The sequence below is a fragment of the Argentina silus genome (assembly GCF_951799395.1).
Source record: "Argentina silus genome assembly, chromosome: 9".
NCBI lineage: Eukaryota > Metazoa > Chordata > Actinopteri > Argentiniformes > Argentinidae > Argentina > Argentina silus.
The window spans coordinates 5,048,245-5,070,079 of NC_139663.1; the positions used below are offsets into that span (position 1 = coordinate 5,048,245).

General features: G+C 41.6%; 4 protein-coding genes across 5 annotated transcripts; 2 read left to right on the top strand and 2 right to left on the bottom strand.

Moving 5' to 3' along the window:
- Nucleotides 1-1,402: 1,402 nt before the first annotated feature.
- Nucleotides 1,403-2,314, top strand: myadml2 (myeloid associated differentiation marker like 2; the record flags this gene model as incomplete). The annotated part of the gene is made up of 1 exon (XM_083677927.1): nucleotides 1,403-2,314. One exon carries the CDS (start codon nucleotides 1,403-1,405, stop codon nucleotides 2,312-2,314), a length of 912 nt encoding a protein of 303 aa, XP_083534053.1.
- Nucleotides 2,315-3,744: 1,430 nt separating this feature from the next.
- LOC310809087 (heterogeneous nuclear ribonucleoproteins A1 homolog) lies at nucleotides 3,745-5,299 on the bottom strand. The gene is made up of 5 exons (XM_083676239.1): nucleotides 5,269-5,299; nucleotides 4,954-5,031; nucleotides 4,689-4,784; nucleotides 4,382-4,525; nucleotides 3,745-4,088 (listed from the first exon to the last, which is right to left on the bottom strand). Exons 2-5 carry the CDS (start codon nucleotides 5,023-5,025, stop codon nucleotides 3,966-3,968), a joined length of 435 nt encoding a protein of 144 aa, XP_083532365.1. The 5' UTR covers nucleotides 5,026-5,031; nucleotides 5,269-5,299; the 3' UTR covers nucleotides 3,745-3,965.
- Nucleotides 5,300-5,751: 452 nt separating this feature from the next.
- tmc6a (transmembrane channel-like 6a) lies at nucleotides 5,752-15,433 on the bottom strand. 2 transcript variants are annotated; one of them, XM_083677244.1, is made up of 21 exons: nucleotides 15,367-15,433; nucleotides 15,117-15,260; nucleotides 14,266-14,381; nucleotides 14,010-14,144; nucleotides 13,616-13,774; nucleotides 13,187-13,295; nucleotides 12,930-13,011; nucleotides 12,537-12,794; nucleotides 12,226-12,422; nucleotides 11,995-12,139; nucleotides 11,116-11,271; nucleotides 10,403-10,578; nucleotides 9,831-9,921; nucleotides 9,496-9,593; nucleotides 9,309-9,404; nucleotides 9,120-9,195; nucleotides 8,877-9,010; nucleotides 8,532-8,708; nucleotides 7,858-7,936; nucleotides 7,660-7,756; nucleotides 5,752-7,488 (listed from the first exon to the last, which is right to left on the bottom strand). In XM_083677244.1, exons 2-20 carry the CDS (start codon nucleotides 15,170-15,172, stop codon nucleotides 7,661-7,663), a joined length of 2,436 nt encoding a protein of 811 aa, XP_083533370.1. In that variant the 5' UTR covers nucleotides 15,173-15,260; nucleotides 15,367-15,433; the 3' UTR covers nucleotides 5,752-7,488; nucleotide 7,660. The 2 variants fall into 2 exon arrangements, with proteins under 2 accessions (XP_083533370.1, XP_083533369.1); XM_083677243.1 differs by lacking the exon at nucleotides 15,367-15,433 and having other exon boundaries at nucleotides 15,117-15,356.
- Nucleotides 15,434-17,461: 2,028 nt separating this feature from the next.
- On the top strand, nucleotides 17,462-21,677 carry syngr2a (synaptogyrin 2a). Its single transcript, XM_083676246.1, has 4 exons — nucleotides 17,462-17,638; nucleotides 18,773-19,010; nucleotides 19,141-19,274; nucleotides 19,979-21,677. The coding sequence occupies exons 1-4, from the start codon at nucleotides 17,540-17,542 to the stop codon at nucleotides 20,183-20,185; spliced, it is 678 nt and encodes a 225-aa protein (XP_083532372.1). The 5' UTR covers nucleotides 17,462-17,539; the 3' UTR covers nucleotides 20,186-21,677.
- The last annotated feature ends 158 nt before the right edge of the window (nucleotides 21,678-21,835 follow it).

Genomic DNA, 21,835 nt, shown 5'->3' on the forward strand with positions numbered 1-21,835 from the left:
CCTATGCTGAAGTATAATGACCTTTTGGATCTGTATGTCATTTCTGGCCAAAATGGGCATCTTGGGTTCTTTCCCTGTCATTACGCTGCAGATAACTACCAGTCTCCCTGTGAGAGCACTCTGACTCAGTCGCCCCCAGAAACATGACTCCCCATGCTGCTGCTCCCTGCCTGAAGCAGGCCAACATGTGGGCTCCCACCCCATTCCTCTGTGGAATATAGACCCCCTATTTATAGCCCTGCTGTGGCCCATAACCCTGGGCTCGGCAGAGCAGTCATTTAAAGAACTTTCCTTGGCAGGCTCCTGAGCGCATACTGTCACATAGGAGAGAGTGGGCGTACGCATATGTGTGTGTGTGTGTGTGTGTGTGTGTGTGTGTGTGTGTGTGTGTGTGTGTGTGTGGGTGTGTGGGTGTGCATGCAAGTGTGGGTGTTTGAAGTGAGAGAGCAAATCAGAGGGAGAGAAAGGGGATAGAGAGAAAGAGGGAGAAGGACACATGAGACGGATCAGAACGTGGGGGACTTTTCTGGGGAGCTCAGGACTTGACAGGAAGGATTACAAGAGCAGAGCTGATCACTATTGGACCTTGACAGACAGGACTACAATCTAACCCCCTGTGTTCTATATTGGGATGTTGTTGTTGGAGAACTAACCCAAGTAACTGCACTGCATTTGGACGAGACCTGTTGAGGACTTGCTTGCCCAAGTCCACCTTCCCTCTGAATCTTTGGAGTGAGGAACTTGATCTTCCATGAAGTTAAGGAGCAGGAGGGAGTAGAAAGACCATTGAGGAAACACGGGACACATTGAGTTGGACTTTTCATTTCAGACCCAAGGGTAATATGCCATTTGAGATATTCACATATCCTTAAACTCATACACACACACCAACAATGCATGACTGGAATAGTGATAAGAAGCAGAGTAGAAGAAACAAGACAGATCTTTGAATGCATTACATATTGTAACATAATTCAAGCCATCATTTGAGAAACAAAACCTATTTTGTGTTATATAAAAGTCAAACTTAAATGTAACAGAGCCTGTGTTATAAGCACTGCCCAATGCTTTTTGAAAGCATACTGTTTTAAACTCATGTCAGTCCTAGTATACATTGTGAGTTATTGTTCTAAGAAACAAAAATATACTGTACAGTGGCGGACTGTAATTTGATCTTCAACCTACCACAGTAATTACAAAGCACACACAGGAAAACATTGAAAGAGATTTGTAATTAAGCCCATCTATAAAAAGAGCCAAGTAAAGGGCGAGGTCTCTGGCTCTCCGCAGAGGAGGAAGAGTACAAGGACACCCAGTCTAAAGGCAGGCAGGGTGCCTGTAGTGGAGTCCCACTGCGAAGAGACAAGCAGACACTGCTGGACAGGGGACAGTAGGTGGGACCATGGACTCCCAGGGTGGACACTACCTGAAAAAGTCAGCTGTGCTGTCTCTTCTGGGTGCTGCCCGCATGTGCCAACTGCTACTGGGCTGCACCATCATGGCCCTAGTGTCCCACAGTGCGGGCTACAGCGCCACCTACGGGACGTTCTGCATGTTCGTGTGGTGCTTTTGCTTCGCTGTGACCATGTTGGTGTTCATCCTGGATGTGACGCGCATGAACGGATGCATGCCCATCTCCTGGGACAACTTCACCGTGGCCTTCGCCATGCTGGCCACTCTCATGTACGTCACCGCCTCTGTGGTCTATCCAGTCTACTTCCTACAGACAGAGTGCGCCTCTGAGGGCTGTGAGGAGAGGAACTACCGCATCGCTGTCACCGTCTGCTCCAGCCTCTGCTGTTTCCCTTACGGGGCTGAGGTGTTTATAACCCGGGCCAAGCCTGGCCATATAGTGGGCTACATGGCCACCATGTCAGGCCTGCTCAAGGTGATCCAGGCCTTTGTGGCCTGCATCATCTTCGGGGCCCTGGCCAACGACAGCGAGTACACCCTCTTCATCCCCACCCAGTACTGTGTGGTGGTGTACAGCCTGTGCTTTTCTGTGACTGTGGTGGTGGTGGCTCTGACCTTGTCAGGGAGGACCTCTGCCCTGCGCTTCCCCTTCGACCGCTTCGTGGTCATCTACACCTTCCTGGCTTTTTTGCTGTACATGAGTGCTGCCTTGGTGTGGCCCATCTTCAGCTTCGATAAGAAGTTTGGCACGCCCGGGCGTCCTGACGACTGCCCGCGAGGGAATTGCCCTTGGGATAGCAAGCTGGTGGTCACGGTGTTCACACACGTCAACATGGTCCTGTACTTCACTGACCTGGTGTACTCCCAAAAGATCCGCTTCGTCTCCCAGTCTGCAGCCTGAAGCCTCCTTACATCTGGCCCTCAGAGAGAGAGAGAAAGAGAGAGACAGAGAGAAAGACAAGACCATACAGTATCTCCACTCAAGTTTCTCTGAATACCATGCCAACTACAGATGGTCATACTTTTGCAGCTTTGTTAAGTTATATTTTTATCAGTGTTATGCTTTTGTTTGGTAGCATCATCTCAAATGACCATTGAGAATACAATCATGAAATGAGCACAATTTCCAGAATAAATGTAATAAAACAATTGGATCTACTGTACCCTCAAACAGGGGGAACTCAGCCTCTCTACTCAAAGGGGAAACGGGTAAAGATGTCCACCTACTGCACCAAATGTGTCTCATCTTCTAGTTATCCAGTCTCTAAATTACCTGCCTCAGCTGTAATTTAATTTAACTGCTCAGTCTTCAAGAAGCTTGTGAAAGGGAAACATTTTTAATATCTGGACAGCATAATCATTTTAAAGAGAGCCATAACACATGGCAGTTGGAGGCACTTAACCTGTCATAAGGCACAAAGTGATATGCTCTGGGGGAGCCCACTAGTGATCATTTCTGGGTGTTATTTTCAACAGTTCATCATTTGGTTTCAGATACATCATATTTGTTGAAGGAATGCAGTAATGTATTGTAGTTCATCAGAGAGCATCATTGGTTTGCATTCGTTTAAGTGTTGAAATAGTTGTGTGTATTTATTGTACTTTCTATACTTTAGACTTTTATCATAATTAAGATGTTGTTCCAATAATATAATGATAATGAACTAAACAATGTGTTTTGAGTACGCTTTCCAACCCCTATACCGACATTCATTGTACATCCAAGCTCAGTGTGGATTAACTTTGTGTTTTGATACTACAGCAGTGATGTGGAAAAATAATAAAATTGAGTCAACGACAAAGGCATGCCATCAGTTCATGATCTCTGATGTCTGCACAGCACTGTCATGAAATCAAAAACAATGTACTAAACATGTTTTGGTTCTACAAATTGCTTTATATATGTGTCTAAGAGAGCTTTGATGAGGCATCTGTGGAGAATGGCTGACTGCACCTTGAAAGTCTTGTCTATCCACATTCCATCTTTCTCCCAACAAGATTTTCCACATTCAGACCTTAGACCTTTCATTTGACTTAATTCGTGTCAGTGAACATCCTAAAACAAGAGGAACAAATCAATGTATAATTTTTATTGATTCCCAAGATCATCAATCAAACAGAAAGTCATAGAATGTATTATAATAAGATATAAGTATGTGTAAAAAAACAAACAAAAAAAACAAATGTATAATAATTCCAAATTACACGCGACACAATACATAATACTGTACATCAATGATTAAATCATTTCAATATCAAGCAGCAACAGGTCAAATACAAATATGTTTCATAGTTCTACCAATCAAAAAATTTTTTAGGGCATTTCTGCTTTATTGGGATAGAGACAGTAGAGATTGACAGGAAGGATGGGAGAAAGAGAGGAGGGATAGGTTGCAAGATGCAAGATAGTTTGAGGGTCGGAATCGAACCAGGAACCTTGCGATTACGTGGTAAACGCATTAGTGTGCTCCGCCACTAAGAGCCCCTAAAATGACATGTTTGATCATTTCCTTTGTTCAAATTACATTTTGATGTTTTCATAGTGAAGCTAGCTACTTGCCCTCATCCTCCTCATCTAACCATTGAGCATCCTCAAGAATGTAACCAAGACCCAGAGAAGGCCTAGGTCTGGCAAACAACGGCACAACCTCCAAGTTATCGCCCGGTTCATCCATCTGTAAGGAAGGTAAAGAGGGTTGGATGAATGGCTAAAACCAAGTGCAGAACAAACACTAAACAACAATACACAAACAATGCAATACACTTAATTCAAAAATGCATTCTTATGACACTGCTGATATTCTTCTACACGAGACATTTTTAGTGTCCAAATAAACACATTTCTGTAGATTTCTTTTGTTGAGTCCTGATATTTGGTGCCACAAACAAACAACAACAAAAAGCAATAAGAAAAAGTACAGCAAAACAGATGATGAATCTTACAACAGCAGGTCTGTGAGTGACTCACCTTTAGACAAACAACTCTCTTGATTTCCACCTCAGTGCCCGCTACAAAGTGAGGGCCTGCCCAGTCCGCTTTATTAGCCTCATCCTCAGAGGAGAACCTGACAAACCCCAATGCCTGGGACTTTCCGTCTGTGGACCTTTTAATCTATTTTTAAGGGATCATAACCAAAAAGCAAAGTAATATCAATGACAGTGCACTCATCTATAAACCCCCAAAAAGTCTGTATTATTGCAAACAGTGTGGGGTCAAAGACTACAATAATCGAGAAAATGTGATGCTTTAATTATCAATTGCCTTGCTTCTTTACCGAGCACGCTGTGATGGTGCCCCATTCTCTGAAGTAAGCTTGTAGGTATCCCTCGTTTATGTAAGGGTTCAGACCTTTTATGACAAGCCCATGGTCCTGGTAGATACAGGGAGACAGAGACATTAGACCTCACTATTGTCCTTCTGACATTGTCAGACAGCATGGTAGCAGTATTGTGTATGGATAGAGTCTGTCATAACATACAGGAGAAGGTTAAGCTCTCCCTGTGTTTGAGGAGAGTCATAAAAAAAAAAAAAAAGCTTACCAGTTCATATTGTTCTGAAAAAGCAGTCCAGTCTTTTCTAGGCATACACAAGTACACTCTCTTCTGTTCCATAGTTATCTGAAATGGGGAAGAAATAAATGAATGAGGGAATTAAACCTTTGCATGCATCACAAATAAAGCACCAGGAACATCATAATTACGCAATCCATAGAAACCTAGTTTAACATTGTCATAATTAACTTGTAACAAAAATAACACAATATCTACTTTGTCTTTTTTCTGCCTCAATAACCCCCCCCCCAAATGTAACGACTCTTCACTAATAGTAATAGTGAAAAAGATTGTAGTACATACCAACACAAAACAGAGAGATGAAAACCTGATCTTTTGCGAACAAAAAGAGCTTTGACTAAGAACCTGTGAGGGAGAAGGTTTTAAGACTCCTACTGATGACGTCATGCTTGTAAGAATTTAAGTTGTGGGAGTTCAGCAGAAACAGAAGTGACACTTCCATTCTTCCACATATCTTGTCCTGCAGCATAGTTCACAAAATACCTAATGGAACAAATGCCTGAGTAAGTGTACGGTTCAAATCATCCAGCATTGGTTGATAGGCCCCCACTGGCTCATTCTGACTGATACTAAGGGAGCAATTGTTGTTTTAGCTCTTCTGTACGGGACCTATTACCATGCCTATGGGACCTGAGGAAATATAGTTCCACTGCATGTTTTTACAATGACATTTACTGCTGTGAAATGGTGTATGTGATCCATAAAACACATGATGATTCTACATCTCTACAACACCTACAAAAAGTTTTCAAACATTTGTGATACATTCCTGAGGATATCTTAATAACATGCTTATTATTATATATCATGGCAAACACAAACATTTACAAAAATGCGTCATGAAAATGTAATAATCCATTTAAATAATCCATTAAGTCCTTTGATTAGGAACCTGTGAGGAAGAATGCTAACTAGGAGGTGAGTCCAGGAAGATTCCTACTGATGACGTCATGCATGTAAGAATTTCATGCATGTAAGAAGTTCACAATTTCACAGACTGCTTCTGGAAGGAAAAACAAGGTTCAACGTAAATACAACTGAAACTACTATTCTTCCGCATAGTTCACAAACTACCTAAAGGGACTGTGATCGACAGGATGGACAGGATAGAGTTAGTGTTGACAGTGCACGGTTAACATCATCCAGCATTGGCTGATAGAATGCGCCAGTGGAGGCGTGACTGGTTGGAATAGATTACTATTGTTTTAGCTCTTCTGTACCGGACCTTTTACCATGCCTATGGGACCTGAGGAAATATAGTTCCACTGCATGTTTTTACAATGACATTTACTGCTGTGAAATGGTGTATGTGATCCATAAAACACATGAAGACTCTACATCTCTACAACACCTACAAAACATTTTCACACCTTTGTGATACATTCATGAGGATATCTTAATAACATGCTTATTACATATCATGGCAAACACAAACATTTACAAAAATGCGTCATGAAAATGTAATATACCATTTAAATAATCCATTAAGTCCTTTGATTAGGAACCTGTGAGGAAGAATGCAAACTAGGAGGTGAGTCCAGGAAGATTCCTACTGATGACGTCATGCATGTAAGAATTTCATGCATGTAAGAAGTTCACAATTTCACAGACTGCTTCCGGAAGGAAAAACAAGGTTCAACGTAAATACAACTGAAACTACTATTCTTCCGCATAGTTCACAAACTACCTCATGGGACTGTGATCGACAGGATCGACAGGATAGAGTTAGTGTTGACAGTGCACGGTTAACATCATCCAGCATTGGCTGATAGAATGCGCCAGTGGAGGCGTGACTGGTTGGAATAGATTACTATTGTTTTAGCTCTTCTGTACCGGACCTTTTACCATGCCTATGGGACCTGAGGAAATATAGTTCCACTGCATGTTTTTACAAATTTACTGATGTGAAATGGTGTATGTGATCCATAAGACGTATGATGACCTTGACCATTTTCACACCTTTGTGATACATTCCTGAGGATATCTTAGGTAATAACATGCTTATGACATATCATGGCAAACACAAACATTTACAAAAATGCATCATGAACATATAATATTTCATTTAAATAATCCATTCAGTCATTTTTCAGTACAAATAAGAAACTTATCACAAATATTCAAAAGGAAGTACATTATAGTACATGACTTGATCAAAGCTTCACACAACCCATGGATACATACATTTATAGATGTTTGTTTTGACGAAAAGCAATGTAGACTAATGCACGATACTAATTCATATAATCATGTTTACACCACATGGGCTTGAAATACCATCCGTGTATACAGTAAGTCCATGTTCATAGTCTTTTAGTCTCTGATGGTCTGAGTGCATGTACAGTGTGTCGGTCTTATTGTGGCACCATCTCCTTCACCGCATACGTCCATTTTTAAAACTGTGGGAGCCAATTCATGTACTCAAATGTCCTTGATGTGATGGGTTGTGTTGTGAATCTTTACCCCCGATCATGTCTTTTGTTCCACTGATCAATATCAACCCTGAAAAGAAAAAACGATGAAGCTGACATCTTTCAAAGACGAAGAATGACGTTCATAACATTCATTCTTTATTCTGACATTTTTAGGTAAACCTAGATCTTTCAGACAAGCCAAGTCTGAGAGAAGACGTTCCAATATAATGTTTTGTTAAATCAGCCTAAAGGCACTCACTTCACTGCCGTGTGGTTGGGGCCTGTTGGGACAGTGGTTGCGTCTGCTCGTAGATGGCCTGCAGCTTAGTAATCAGGAACCTTTTGTCCTCACCTTCCTATGAAATACGAACAATAAATGAGCAGAATACCAGCTATTCCGGCACAGACTATACTGATGAAATACAGAAAAAAGTAAATAACATTTGACCATACACACATTTTCAATTTGCTCCTGTAACAGACCGATAATTTTCCTTTGACCGTCTACCACTTGGGTGTGAACATAAATGACCATTCTGAAAGAGAGAGACGAGTTCACTTTATTGACCTTTTATAGGAATTTGGCAGGGATCTGAGCACTGGAGAGCAAAAATAAGTCAATCAATGTTAGAAAAACCACACAACAGATAAACATGAAGCGCCTTAATACAAGCTATAAAAAATATCGACATATTGCAATAATTGTCATTAAAAGTGTATTGGTATGGAGAGAGTCAATGATATACATTAGATGCCATAGTTCATGAAAGCTCATTAAAAAGTCCCCAGGGCTCTGCCTTGGGTCCAATAAAGAGCTTAGGGTTAAAGGGACAGTTCAGGTTTTTGGATATTATACCTAATTTTCCACTTACTTGGGGTGTTGTTGTTGACTCATCCAGACTTATTTAATTCATAGTCGCATTCTTGGTATTAAGTAAATGGAAAATTAGGTATAACATTCAAAAACCTGAAACAACCTGTATCCCTTTAAAAAAAAAAAGAACACATGACGTTTAGTTTGTTAAACTACTTTTTTTTTCGGCTCCAGAAGATGTGTTCCGTGTGATCTTAAAGGTTCTGGCAGTTTTGGCAGACAGGCGTGTGTGGATGGATGCCACATTTCCTACTCACAAGAAGACCCCAGCGGCTAAGAACAGGAAGAAAGGGTTCTCCACCAAGTAGGTGTAGACCCAGTTCAACCAGGATAGGTGAGGGGCGGCACGCTCCAGCTCCAGGACCCACTGTTTGCCTGACTGGATCATTGTGGTGAGGTTCCTAAAAGGACCACACCCAGAGGAGGGCTTGATCCTAGCGGGGTAGAGAAGGGGGTTCAAGGCAGAAAATAGAATTGTGGTACTGTGCACGTCAACTGTCCAAAGGTTGCATTGTGTGTACTGTATGTGTGTGTGTGAGAGAGAGAGAGACAGAAAGAGACTGTGTGTGTGTGGGGGGGGGGGGGGCGTAGGACACACTCACGTCCACATGGTGTACGTAACAGACACTGCAGCCCCGAGAAAAGAGGGGAAACACAGCAGAGAGATGAAGAGTGTGGTCATCTGACTGGCCCTCCAGGGCTTTCTGGATGCCTGACAGTTCATCATCAGACTGCTCTGAAAGAGGGGCCACAGGGAGATAGGGACCTGTTAGTCTCCCAGTCCCAGGACAGAGAGCACAGAGAAATTGTCTCACATTGGAGCTCTGAGCTCAGGCCTACTGTACCTTCTTCATGTAGAACAACAGCAACAGCTTAATGATCTGCACTGCCGGGAGTAATGGAGTGAACAGTACACCTAGCCTGACAGAAGGGAATGAGATAGCAGGGAGTTCTCATTGAAAAAGACACAAAGAGCTTCATTTTAAAGAGTTAAAAAGTACAGTAAGACTACTCATGGTATATGTGTTGTTTACCAGGTGAGGGTCTGTCCATAGATAAGGTCCAGCACATTACGGGCAATGTCAAACACTGGCTTCCTCTTCCTCTTCAATACTCCCTGAGAAAACAGCCTGTGGGGGAACAGAGGGGTGTACCAGTTCTGAGAAGAGCATTTGTGTCAACGTCACATGAATAATTAATCCGGATGATTACAATGATTACCTCCAGATATATTCTCCAAAGACTGTGTAGAGGACAGTGAAAATGAAATCCATGAGGAGGAAGCGATACAGCTCTTGGCCAATAAAGCTCTCCCAGCACTGGGGAATGAATCAAGACATACGTGCCAAAAGTATATTAAAACAACAGCAGCAACTCTTAAAAGATAAATTAGCATCAGGAAGAGTGTTGTTTGTTAAATACTGTGTGGTAATACATTTGTATGGCCTGTAACCTTAAAGGCCCCTATTAAATGACACCTTAATAGGGGCCTTTAAGGTTAAAGTCCATTCCTTGTTCTATGACTGCGACAGCACGATGACAGAGATGTCTCTTACCGGTAGGCCATGCTCCTCTGGCTTTTTTGCAATCTCCCCCAGCCAATGATAACACAGCAGTCCAAGAACACTAACCTTCAGAAGCAAGTTCCTATGTAAAACACACATTACAAAATATGTATAAGGGTTTATGATACTGTAATGAAAGGACTAATTAGATGGAAAGTTACCAAGACTTAAATGTTGCATGTTACACATATTTAACATTTGGCTTTGTGTTCAGTATATTAAAAAAACATGTTTAACACGTAATGGTTGGAATGAAGACCAATGAAGTTTGGGGCCTTGTATTACGTACACTTGTTTAACTGGCTTTTGCTCATACATTGCTCATACATTTCTACTTTTGTGTTGCTTGTCATGCTTTTGAATTCAACAGACTAAACTCAGGGCATAGAAAGGTCAAACGATTCCCAGTTAGATTCAAAATTAGTATACAGTCACGAAAGGCTTCTTCAAAAACAGTTAGGCATTAGTTTCCGGTATTATCTGTGTTTGATGGACAAGACTTCAAGTGCGTCCTCTATTTTTGACATGAGGTTCTGAATCCTAGTAGTAGTTCCTATATTTACCTGAACATGGCAACATAGATGCGTACACTGGGTGAGTTATAGTGCTCCAAATAGGATACAACGTTAAACAGTCCAGGGAGCAGCAGGTTAACAGAAGATACAACCACAGGCAGAGCCAGCAGACGAGCTTCATTCACCAAACTGGCCTCAGCATTCACCATTCTCTTCTGGTCATCCTAGAGGAGAGCATACACAGGTTAAAAAAGTGACTGTGACAAAATAGTTGCATTTACTAGCAACTGACCAGGGTTGTTAGGGACACATTCAGTTGGGCACTATGTTCAGAACATTGCATACAGGCATAGTATGTTATGTTGAGAACAGGCAATTGGTTCTCAATTCCTCATCATAGACAAATAATGTTGGTTCTCTACATCAGAATGTTGTTTCTCAACATTCTGAATGCTGCCTCGGTTGCTTGTCTTGTCTTGTAGGCTACGAGATGTTCTAGTGGCATTTGATTCTGAGAGATAAGCTAAAAAAAGGCTGCAGAACTGCTTCATGAAATTGACAGAACAATAGCAGTGAAGTGTGACAAGCCATCTCTCCACACCTCTCTTCTCACAGCTCTTCACACTTCTGCAAATAGCAAAACTGAATGTGACATTTTAAGCCTAGACTGTCATCGTAACAGTTCTGCTGACAGCTCAAGATAGATTTGCATCAAACTCTCTTGGGTCTCGTGGTGTGAGTTCCCTCCACAGCTCGCTAACCAGGTGCATGTTGCTTGAGAGGTTGTGAATGCTGAGGGCACTGAAGAATGTGCCAGCCAGGCACACAGTCCACGCCAGTAAGTACACCGCCATTCGCCCCAGTCTCTGTATCCATCCCTTCTCATCCTCTCTGCAGCTCACCTCCGACAACAGCTCCTGTTCAGGAAGAGGAAAAGAGAAGTCAATGTGTTTGCAAATGTAAAGTCAGCAAAACTACTCCACTCAAATGTACTTTCGCAGTCCCACTGTGGTCCCTAGTCAACTCTCGCAGTTATTTTGGGGACAACTTTGTTTGTACCACTTAAAAAAAAAAACACTAAAAGGCCTGAGACATTCAGCCTATCACCCCCAAGTTAAAATAATTTTAGATTGCGCTGGTTGGGGGGTGATGATACTGTGGCTCATCAACTTTTCTCATTGTCTTATCTTTGACTTGTTTCACATCCTTTGATTAATTTCTCTTCACAAAGGGCCAGTGAATTTGAATGTAGCAATCTGCAACAGCACATACTTCCTGTGCATATTTCAAAGTAGACAGCATTGATGGCTTTTAGATAGAAAGCAAATCTATCACTTGCAAGTGTTCGGTGCATATCCTCCACCACGCTACACTAGTGAGCAGAACAAGGTCCCTGGAGTTCATCAAATGTTATTCAGCAGAGGTCACGTGTCCATCCCACATATTACATTTTGAATGTTTGGTACCCTAAAACTAAGGGATATGATACAAAAATGGATTCATATGGTACACTGTATATTATTTAAATTTGAGATAAATAATTAGCAACTAATGTCCAGAATATATAATTACCACTGTGTCTCTCAGTGTGTATACTGTATGGGTTTGTGAATGTGTTCATCACACAGCATTTCCAGTACCTTGAGCTGGGTGCTGATGTTCTCAGACTGTAGCATGACAGACATCTTCTTGCTGACTTTAAAGTCCCAGGAGCAGAACACCTTGGTAGCCAAGTTTCCATGAGACTTGAACATGTGGAAACTCCTCCTAAAGGACTTGGACATGCTGAGAGAGAACAATAAAGTTGTTAAATTAAGATCACATTTTTGATGAATAGATCTGATTCTCCAGAAGAGAGGTGGCCATTCAACCTGTAGACGAGGATGATGCAGGTGATGAAGAAGGCTATGCCGATGGTAAAGAAGTAGGCCAGGGGGATGTTGTATGACGACGTCTGAGGGTCACAGACCGGGTCGGTGGCATCACTGATCACAGCAGGTTCACAATTCTTGTTGCTGGTGGAGTTGGTGTAGTAGCCGTAAAACATCACACTGTCAGAGAGGAAACCCTGAGAGAGAGTAGAGGTGGGATTGTTGAGGTTTTTGAGAAAGCAAAATGAACCAACTAAAACAATGCATTACTGTAAATTAATGTGAAATTGTGTTGCAAACTCCCTTCTTACTGTCCCAGTGAGCAGCTCCAGCCCAGTGAAATTGCTGTCACTGGGAATATGGTCAGGAGGGTTGATGGCCTGGGGGATGACCACAAACAGACCATTGATGAGGAAGAGGAGGATGTTAAGGAGCAGGAGGACCCTGAGGAAGAGGAAGTAGGAGAGGACCCCTGTGCCAAAACGACCACTCAGCCTCTTCATCGCCCCCTGCCACAGCTGCAGGAAACTCAGGAGGAAGAGACAGCCGAACATGCCATGGTGGAAGACCTTTGGGAAAAACACACACGTTATCATCATGCCTTCCATCTCCACACAGAGTTTCTCAACTGTCTTGCGTTTCGATCAAGCCATGCGTTTCTCAACTGTCTTTCTCTGTGCAGGTATTTACTAAATTATACTCACTCTCAAAAGGTCAATCTTGAGGCTGCTACAGCAGGGAGCTTCACTGCTTAACTTGAAGTCTCTGTCACTGAATGCAAGTTTTCTAAGGAAAGATTATAACTGTTTAAGGTGGAATCTTTGAAGATCTAAACATGATTGGAATCTTTACTAAGCATTTGACTTGTTCTCATATCGTCTGTTTTGGTGTCATTCTTGCACTTTGATATGCTTAAATGCAAATAGTCCCTTTATACATATGGACAATTTACAACCCATACCTCAGCTGAGTCTTCTCTGCCAGACTGAAAGGCATGGTGCGCAACATACGCATTCGGTCACCCACAGACATACTGTGCAGATTCTTCACCAGCTGCTCCCTCTTGGTCTCTGTAATCCAAACACATCAGCTGAACTATTTTCACTGCCATTTTTCTTGTTACTTTACAATTCCAGCAAATCCAACAGACACAGCCAACACTGACTCCCAGTGGAGAGACTTGGAGAGGGAGGACTGTCTGTTCTCCCTCTCCAAATTCTAGAGAGCTGCAATCGCATCAGAGTGGCTTCCTTCCAACAGCATCACTCTCAGTAGATGCAGTAGGGTCTGGCTTTAAATGTCCCACATATGTAGAGAGCCACTCAGGCCCGGTGAAAAGGCCAGTGAACAGGAGAGGATTGAGAAGTGGGTTTGGGGGGGTGACACTCACCCTCCTCACAGGTATCTTCCAAGTCTGCCTCGGTGCCATAGCCACGGATAGGTCTGGAAGAGTGGGGGATGTCTCGGATTGTGGGCCGGGTATGGCGATACTTGCGTAGCCGAGTGGAACGGTTGTTGCACTGGGTGAGGATTGCAACGCGACTCTGCCCTGTGTGAGGAGATATGGTACTGTAAAGTCAGTGGCAAGGCCACAGACACTCTTCAAGCTGGGGTTTGAAACTCCTGGCACAGTAAGATAACAGATGGGAGAACTGAACAAATGCAAACAGCAGAATATACAGTATAAACTTGTTAAACAAGGCCATTCTTGCAAAACAAATTCACACCATAAAAATATTTTTCACAAATCCCACAAAATCCTTGCCCTAAGGGGGTGATCTTACCGACAGTGCGACTGGGCATGGAGGAGAGAACCCTCTGGGTAGCAGCAGACCAGCGATTCCTCATCAGAGGGTGTGCCTCCATGGGGGCATCACCTATTTCCAGCCTGCTCTCATCTGTCCTCATCCCTCCACACTCTGTGGGGGAAAACACGGTTGAGATGAAATCAGATGAGAATCAATAAGATATACTGGTGCTGTACATTAGCTATTTCATGCTCATTTGTTTCTCAGTAAACATTGAGTCCACTCGAGTTACCTCTTCCTCGCCTTGTGAGGTCCTCCATTTCCAGGGCTTCAGGTCTACCCTCAACATCCAGTCCTGGCTCCCTGATGAGCTGACAGACCTGAGCCATGTCATCAGCCCCAAGGTTCCTGGAGAATGTTGTGCAATAGAGACACATCATGACATCATCCCATATATGCAGACAGATGTGAGTAAACAAGCATTCACAAATCAATGTTATACTTTTTACATATCTAAATAGAAAACAAAATCCATAATAGTCATAAATGAAGTGTAGGCCTAGGTCTTATGGTTTCCCAAGTCTCCAGAGAAGACAACTGGAGTCACTGGAATGCTTTCAAATTAAATAGGACAAAGGACAAAGAGCAAAGCAGGCTTCAAAAACAAACATGTGCAAATACGGTTAAAATGATAGTATCAGTAAAATAGAAGCATACAAGACAATACAAGATATAGCACATCATATACAATAATAAACATATTGTATTTTGGCCACCACAAACTTTGGATAGGGTACTTAGACCTTGGCCTTGAAATAAAATGACAGTGTGTAATAGGCGTACAAGGGCAGTATGTGAATTTGCAACTAAAAAGAGGAAAACTAGCTGGACACACAACCATAAGTTAACCATAAGCAGAGGTGAGCTGAACACGGTTGTACGCTAACCATACTGTATATTTGTGAGCAAGTGAAAACAGCTTGAGCATAAACTGCAACAGCAGTTTGTACATAACAGGAGCAATAAAGTACACAGACAACATGATTATGAAAAGAGCAACTAATCACATGGATAGACATACAAAACATTGTTCAATTGCAGTAGACCAAGTAATTGTACAGAGAGGAGGGATGAGCAACTTACTCATACTCAGGATCCATTTGACAATGGTTCAGATTGAAGGTAACACTGTGTGCCATCCTCCAGGTTGGCCCTCTGTCTCTGCTTGTCCACACTTGTCTGTATCTGTCACAGGTGGTATATCTCAGCCATCATGTCCCCCAGTTCCTGTGAAAGAGAAAATACCAGGTGCTCTTATTTCATGAAACATTAGATATTAAACTGAATGTCCCTCGATCTGTCTGCGAGAGAAAGGCTACGCTTTCCGTCTAACCTCCCACACAGCAAATGGTGTTTCCTCCTCCCAGAGGACCTTGTCACAGGCACTGTGCCAGTTTATATCAACAGCTTTTTGGTCAGCAGTCTGCGCAAGACACAACACAGTAACAGGAAATACAAATTCCTGTGGGGAAATTGAAATTCTGCTCTGATAAGATGAACAATTTAATTTTATATTTCCATAAAATAATAATCTAATAATAAACTAAAATTCCGACGCACCCGAGCATAATGTCCTGAGTCTCAATTGGAAATGTACGATAGATTGCTTCATTGTAAGTCCTTGCAAAATCAATTACCATGAAGCCCTATGATTACACTAAAGCTTGATGTGTGTGTCACTTGCTTAATATAGCCTATATCAAGTCAGTCACTGAGCTTATTTTTTCAATTGAAACGCACTCTTTGGGACAGACATTCGGTCCCAATTTTGCTCCATGAATTGTTTTGGTTTGCCATTTTGCCATGTGTGTTTTCATTCAGTGCACAAATCACATGCTGCCATCTAGTGGGGTTTGGAGAGACGATGGATAGTGATACTCGCACGCACGCACGCACGCACAGACCGACATACGGTCCAACCGGTTTAGAGGTGATGCTGATTCATGTTGTAACGGTGTGGTTAATTGAGTGCTTGTACTTTCATCACAAGTGGTGTGTTCGCATGTCACGTTACGGTGGATCACATATTTGTTCCATATTCCTTATGCAGTCATTCATTTTGCGGTCTGTGGCCTAGTCATTCGATACATTTTAGACAACATAAATTGTTTGTGGATTTCTGAACATTTGTGCCTGTTGGGGGTAGGGTTCAGTCTATTTAGAAGAATCCTTGGAATATCAGAGACCACATTCAAACAGGTTATCACACTGAACAGACGACACGGGTGTGAGTGTGTTCAAGACAGACCTCATGGACACATTTTTATCCAACTCTGTAGGCTACTTTAAGAGATTATGCACAATTACACACATGCTGATTATTTCATAACATGTATTGATGCTGCTGGGAGAATTGTGCATGGTTAGTCAAATTGTATAAAAAAAGATCAGTAATGGCTCAAAGTACCTCCATGTAATGGGTCACTCCAAAATCAAAGTGTCAAACAATTTCAGACCACAAATTGTCCATTGGGGTGAGTCCATGTACCACACAATTTGCTGTGTAGATGTAGGCTACTGTTGGTACAGTATATGTTTCAACCCCAAATGAATAGAAAGCCTTTAAGAATACAGGCAACACATGTTTTCTTCATTCATTTTGGATTGAGGCATGTTGCTGAACAAATGATATGACATATGGATACATCAACACCATGTTTGAAGTCTGAAAACATTACATTCACTGATTTCAGAGTGAGCTATACAGTATATTAACACTCATTTTTTTGTATGTCTATGGACATTCCTGGCCAATAGAATCTTGCAGGCTGGCCTGCTGGGTTCTGTGAACCCCACAGTAAGCTCGAACAGAGCTGCTGTGAAATCCTGCAAATACTCATTGGCCTCTGTTGCAGTTTTTACCAACTTGGCTAGATGAGACTTATTTTTAGACTGTGCACATTTCAGTTAGTCAGACACAATCATATCAGACACTGTTATAGATTTGCAAAAGGTAGCTACATTTTACTCAGAGGATAAGCAAACTACATGTAAAAAAAAAATGATGTCCCTATTGTGCTCCTAGCATGTGCAAATGAAGAGTTGATAAGAAGGTAAAACAATATCTACTGAGGCAGACCATTGCACAGCACAGTTGGGAACCAAAGAGAGAGGGAGAGAGAGAGAGAGAGAGAGAGGGAGAGAAAGAGAAAGAGAAAGAGAGATTTATCCTTTTTACCCCTTGATCAATTGTGAAAAGAGATTGTGCTAAACTGTGATCAAAATGTGAGAGTTGTTTCCTTTTATCAATTGTGAAAATAGATTGTGATAAAAATGAGGATAAATCCAGAGGATAACTGGTGAAAATCAATCAGCTGGTCAGACTACTTCACAAGGGCCCCGAGAGCAAGACAGACGACGTGTTCCAGTCGGGGGCGGTGCTTAAAACTTTTCAGGAAATGGGAGTGAAAACAAAACTGAACTTCTGTCATGAGAGCTGACCTGCCCAGTTAGCTCGTAGGGTATTTGTCGCACTCTCAAAATCTTTGATCTAAAGTAGCAGCAAAATGGAGACCGGTGCCTATGGGGCCTCACTGTCCGGGAGTGCATTCGATTTTATGAGCTTTATTAAACAACCTCAAACCATAGTCCGCTTCTTGAGCTGGGTGAGTGATTTCATGGTAGTGTTGCCTGCTGCTACCGTGCTAAAAAAAACTGCTAGTTTGAAACGCTTTGACATTGTCACTTATGTTAGCCATTGCTTTCTAGAATTCCCCATAATGGCCTGCTCAATGATACATCCAAACAGCAAGACAACAAGGCAGAACTGTCACGCTTGTTATGTTGCTGTTTAGCTAGTCGCTGGTAAAATGGAGTGATTCGGTTAGTTTAGCAGGCATCTTTTCCTCGTGACTAGTATAGAGAACGTCAAGCCACCTGTTGGACTGCTAGCTAGCTAGCTACATATGTTGTTTTCTACCTCCTGTCAGCTCACTCTTTTTTTAAGGCTGACGTGGTTGAGGTTTGTTTACTCTGATGAAGTTGGAACTTGCCCCAAGTCATCCCATCAACTGGTTTTTGGGATGACTTTTTTTTAGCCAGTAATTCTCCTGAAGTAGCGAACCTGGGCAACAACATGATATTATGTTACTTTCAGTCTGTGGGAAAGTTTTCCAGTCTAACAACATTTTTCTTTTGTTAGAAACTAACTCACTGGTCCGACAGATTAACCCACTTTTTTTTTTTTTTAGCAAGTTTCCTAGCTAACCGTAGCTGTTAAGATCATGCCCATTCCATTCCATTCCACTCAGTATATTTGCTGAAGGTAAAATTGCATTGGTCTGTATTATTCATGCAGTGCATTTTAGTGTCAAGAGATATATATTGATCAACTGTGAAGATTGCTTTGGGACACTCATGTGACCTGTCCTGAAATGGCATACACACCCTGACCCTCCCACATGATATTTTCCTTAGGCCTAGTACATATACACATCCCCTTTGTCATATTTAACCTGAAGAAAAGTACAGTAATGTTCTCTCTTGTGAACAGAAATAATTTGAGACTAATTACAGCAACAGCAATGCAGATGATGCAAAGTAACATTTTGCCTATGTTTGTGCATCTCATGGAAAGTGTCTGAGGTGATTGGGGGAGGAGGCGTAACCTCATGCCATTTGAATCATGTGAATCATCGTAAACAAGAGGCTGCCGAATACCCTGTTATACATAGAACCTGTCTTTTGCTTATAATCGTATCTTAAAGTTTTTAAGTTAAAATGTGTTTTTGTAATTTCAGGTCTTTTCCATAGTGGTTTTTGCTACTATCACAGCAGAGGGCTATGTCAACCCTTCTCATAAGCAAGACACCAAGTGCGTGTTCAATGGGAATGACAGTGCCTGCAGCTATGGAGTGGGCATTGGAGTTCTGGCCTTCCTAGCATGTGTTGTCTTCATCATGCTCGATGCATATTTCCCTCAGATCAGCAATGCCAAAGAAAGGAAGTACATTGTCACTGGTGATTTGGTATTTTCAGGTAATAGTAATTTTTGTCATTAATTGAATGCTGAAATGTGTAGCTTGCGACCCAGTACAGAATCTTTTGGTCTTATTATGATTTTGTAAATTATCGTTTCTCTTTATGGTCCTTCCTCTGGCCATGGCAGCCGCATGGACGTTTCTGTGGTTCATCTGCTTCTGTGTCTTGGCCAATCAGTGGTCACACACCATTGAAACAGTGAGCAATCCTGATGCTGCTCAAGCTGTATTGGCCTTCTCCTTCTTCTCCATAATCACCTGGGTGAGTCTCTCTCTCTCTCTCATACAGCATTGTATTGGACAAAATTACAGTGAAAAGGTTAGACTGTACTTTCCCCCTCAAATGAATACCATAGCTTAGAGTTTTGAAAAGTTTTCTGTCATAGAGATGCAATGGGATCTTCGTGACTATGTCTGTCTGTCCATGTAGTCTAAACCCTGATTTTCCAGTGTTTTATATGGTATTTGCAGACCTATGTGGTTGAAGTAACACTGTGAAATTGTGAAGAAAGTTCGCCTACAGTTTGTTTTGCATGGGTGTGCATTTCAATGACAGGCGGAGGCAAGGGGACAAAAAAATACACACTGACTTTTTAGATACCCTGGGATGTTTGGAAATTAAAGTTATTACATGGCCCCTTTAAACCTCTCCTTATGGGCCCGAATGGTCAATGTATAGTTTGTACAAATATAATATATGACCTCATTCAGCCACGGATTCCCGAATTTGTCAGCGGCAATGTTTTTAAGTGCTTCAGCAGCCACCAGTTACTAGCTCACCACCTTCGGTTTGTAGCTTGGCTCACATGCTCGTGGCTTGGTCTCAACCCCCGCGCACATGCACCGACACACACAGACTGCAAGGCATGCTCATGAGCTCTGCTTTAGAACTATGGGCTGAAGTGATACAAATGATCCCGTTCAATCACTTGAATGTTATCTGAACGTGTATTCCTCCTCTCACAGGCTCTACTGACTCAGTTTGCTTATAGAAGATACCGCCAAGGAGTGAGTGACTTTGACCAGGGCTACACAGACCCAGCCAATGACCGCAGCCCTCCTTACCCACCCACCTACCCCCCTTACCCTAATAGTGGCCCTGAGGGCTACCAGCAGTCCCCTTTCACTCCCAATCAAGAGCGTCCAGGAGAATACCAACCCCCAGCCTACTGAGGGACTGGGATCCTCACACATGAAGCAGATTGGGGGAAATATTTTTAAAAGTTGCCAATGGTGCCTCAGCTATTTGGACTGGTCTCTGCACTCCATTCTTTCTTTATTTCTTGTAACTATTTAAGTTATAGCTTGTGTTGCGCTTGCATATTGAAAGGGGTACTGATATTGTATGCAATGAGTCTGAATTAATATTCTAGTTTGGTTGTGAATGGATTTTATTTGCTGCGTCTGGTAAACTCAGAATATCTGTTTTTGCAGAACATTGAAATTCACCTGGAAAGAGAGATGAATCTCAGTGCCATCAATTGGCTACATGTTATTATTCCATTCCTTGTATTGTTATTATTGATCCACATTGAATACAGTCATACTAAAACATAAGTTCACTTTAAAGAACTAATATAACAAGTTTTGGTTAGGGCACATATTCTGTTACTGGGGAAAATGCTTTGCATTGCTGATAATGTGGGGTGACATACAGTATTCACTCAGTGTGGAGAATACTTTAAAGATAACTTTGTCATGTTCACAGCCGAGAAGTTTGTTCAGGATGACTTTACATTCAGTTACATTCAGTTGTGTTTATATTGAAAGGCAAACTGTATTTTTGAATTGTACTTCACTCATTGGTATACTGTTGAGTGCATATAAAATAGCTTTTGATGACTTAATGAATTAAGTTATAGACAGTTATGCTGAACGTATTGCCATTTCCTGAAACTAAATGTTTTTGTTAAATAATTGATTATATGGAATGTTTTTTTCTTCTGTCGACCCATCCTTTATTTGGATCAATATTGGGTAGAAATGATTACCCAGACAACTACTGTAAATGAATACCTTAAAAACAACCACTGAAACACTGCTTTTTGTGCACTGGATAACACATGCTTATGTCTGTTGGGCACTAGATGTGTTTATGCAATACTGTACATGCTTCCATAATTCCAAATACCATGATTTAAGATTGTTGAAACAGTTCAGAATGTTAATGTTTTTTCAATTGCAAATGAGTGTATATATTTGGTAAATGAGGATGTGTATTTGTTTTGTACTAGAATGGCCCTCTCCCTTATTCTGTATTACTCCTACCTCTGATAATCTATTCCAAACATCTGAATTCTCACAGGCCACACACGTGTATTGTGAACAATTAGAAATATGATCATACAGTTCATTTGCATTATAAGGTTGATTTGTAAATGTACAGTATGAATTTGCAGTCCTGCTGATAGGACATGACAATCACTTTCATAACACACAAAAACTACAAGATCTATAGTGCAGCTGTGGGAATTGTCTTTTAGAACTTTGCCATGTTATGCACACCCTCTCTGTAGAAGTTATCTGATCTTAGTCTCACCAATCACTTTCACACTCACTCTCTTAGTCTGGAGTTTATATTTTTTGCCGTTTTGTAATTTGTTGCACAAAGTGCTTTATCATACCACCAGATTTTTGCCAAATAAAGATTTGACTTGTTTTTGAATTGAGTTTCAATTTATTTCTGAGTCCTCAACTGCATGCAACTTTTCCTTAGGGAGTGTTCCTGTGGCAAATATTTGAACAGTGATTGTACAGAAAGGAGCTTGTGAAAAGTACAACAAACAGCAGATTAACAAAATGTATGGACAGATATAATGTCTG

Bases quoted from the DNA above. Each gene is read 5' to 3' on its own strand.
- LOC310809087 (XM_083676239.1), bottom strand. From the start codon at position 5,025: ATGGAACAGAAGAGAGTGTACTTGTGTATGCCTAGAAAAGACTGGACT. The intron at 4,785-4,953 runs GTAAGCTTTTTT...TGTATCTACCAG, and splicing joins TTTCAGAACAATATGAACTG to GACCATGGGCTTGTCATAAA. The intron at 4,526-4,688 runs GTAAAGAAGCAA...CCTTAAAAATAG, and splicing joins GCACCATCACAGCGTGCTCG to ATTAAAAGGTCCACAGACGG.
- tmc6a (XM_083677244.1), bottom strand. From the start codon at position 15,172: ATGGCACACAGTGTTACCTTCAATCTGAACCATTGTCAAATGGATCCT. The intron at 12,795-12,929 runs GTGAGTATAATT...TTTTTCCCAAAG, and splicing joins TCAAGATTGACCTTTTGAGA to GTCTTCCACCATGGCATGTT. The intron at 8,709-8,876 runs GTGAGTGTGTCC...CTACCCCGCTAG, and splicing joins GTTACGTACACCATGTGGAC to GATCAAGCCCTCCTCTGGGT.
- syngr2a (XM_083676246.1), top strand. From the start codon at position 17,540: ATGGAGACCGGTGCCTATGGGGCCTCACTGTCCGGGAGTGCATTCGAT. The intron at 19,011-19,140 runs GTAATAGTAATT...TGGCCATGGCAG, and splicing joins TGGTGATTTGGTATTTTCAG to CCGCATGGACGTTTCTGTGG. The intron at 19,275-19,978 runs GTGAGTCTCTCT...CTCCTCTCACAG, and splicing joins TCTTCTCCATAATCACCTGG to GCTCTACTGACTCAGTTTGC.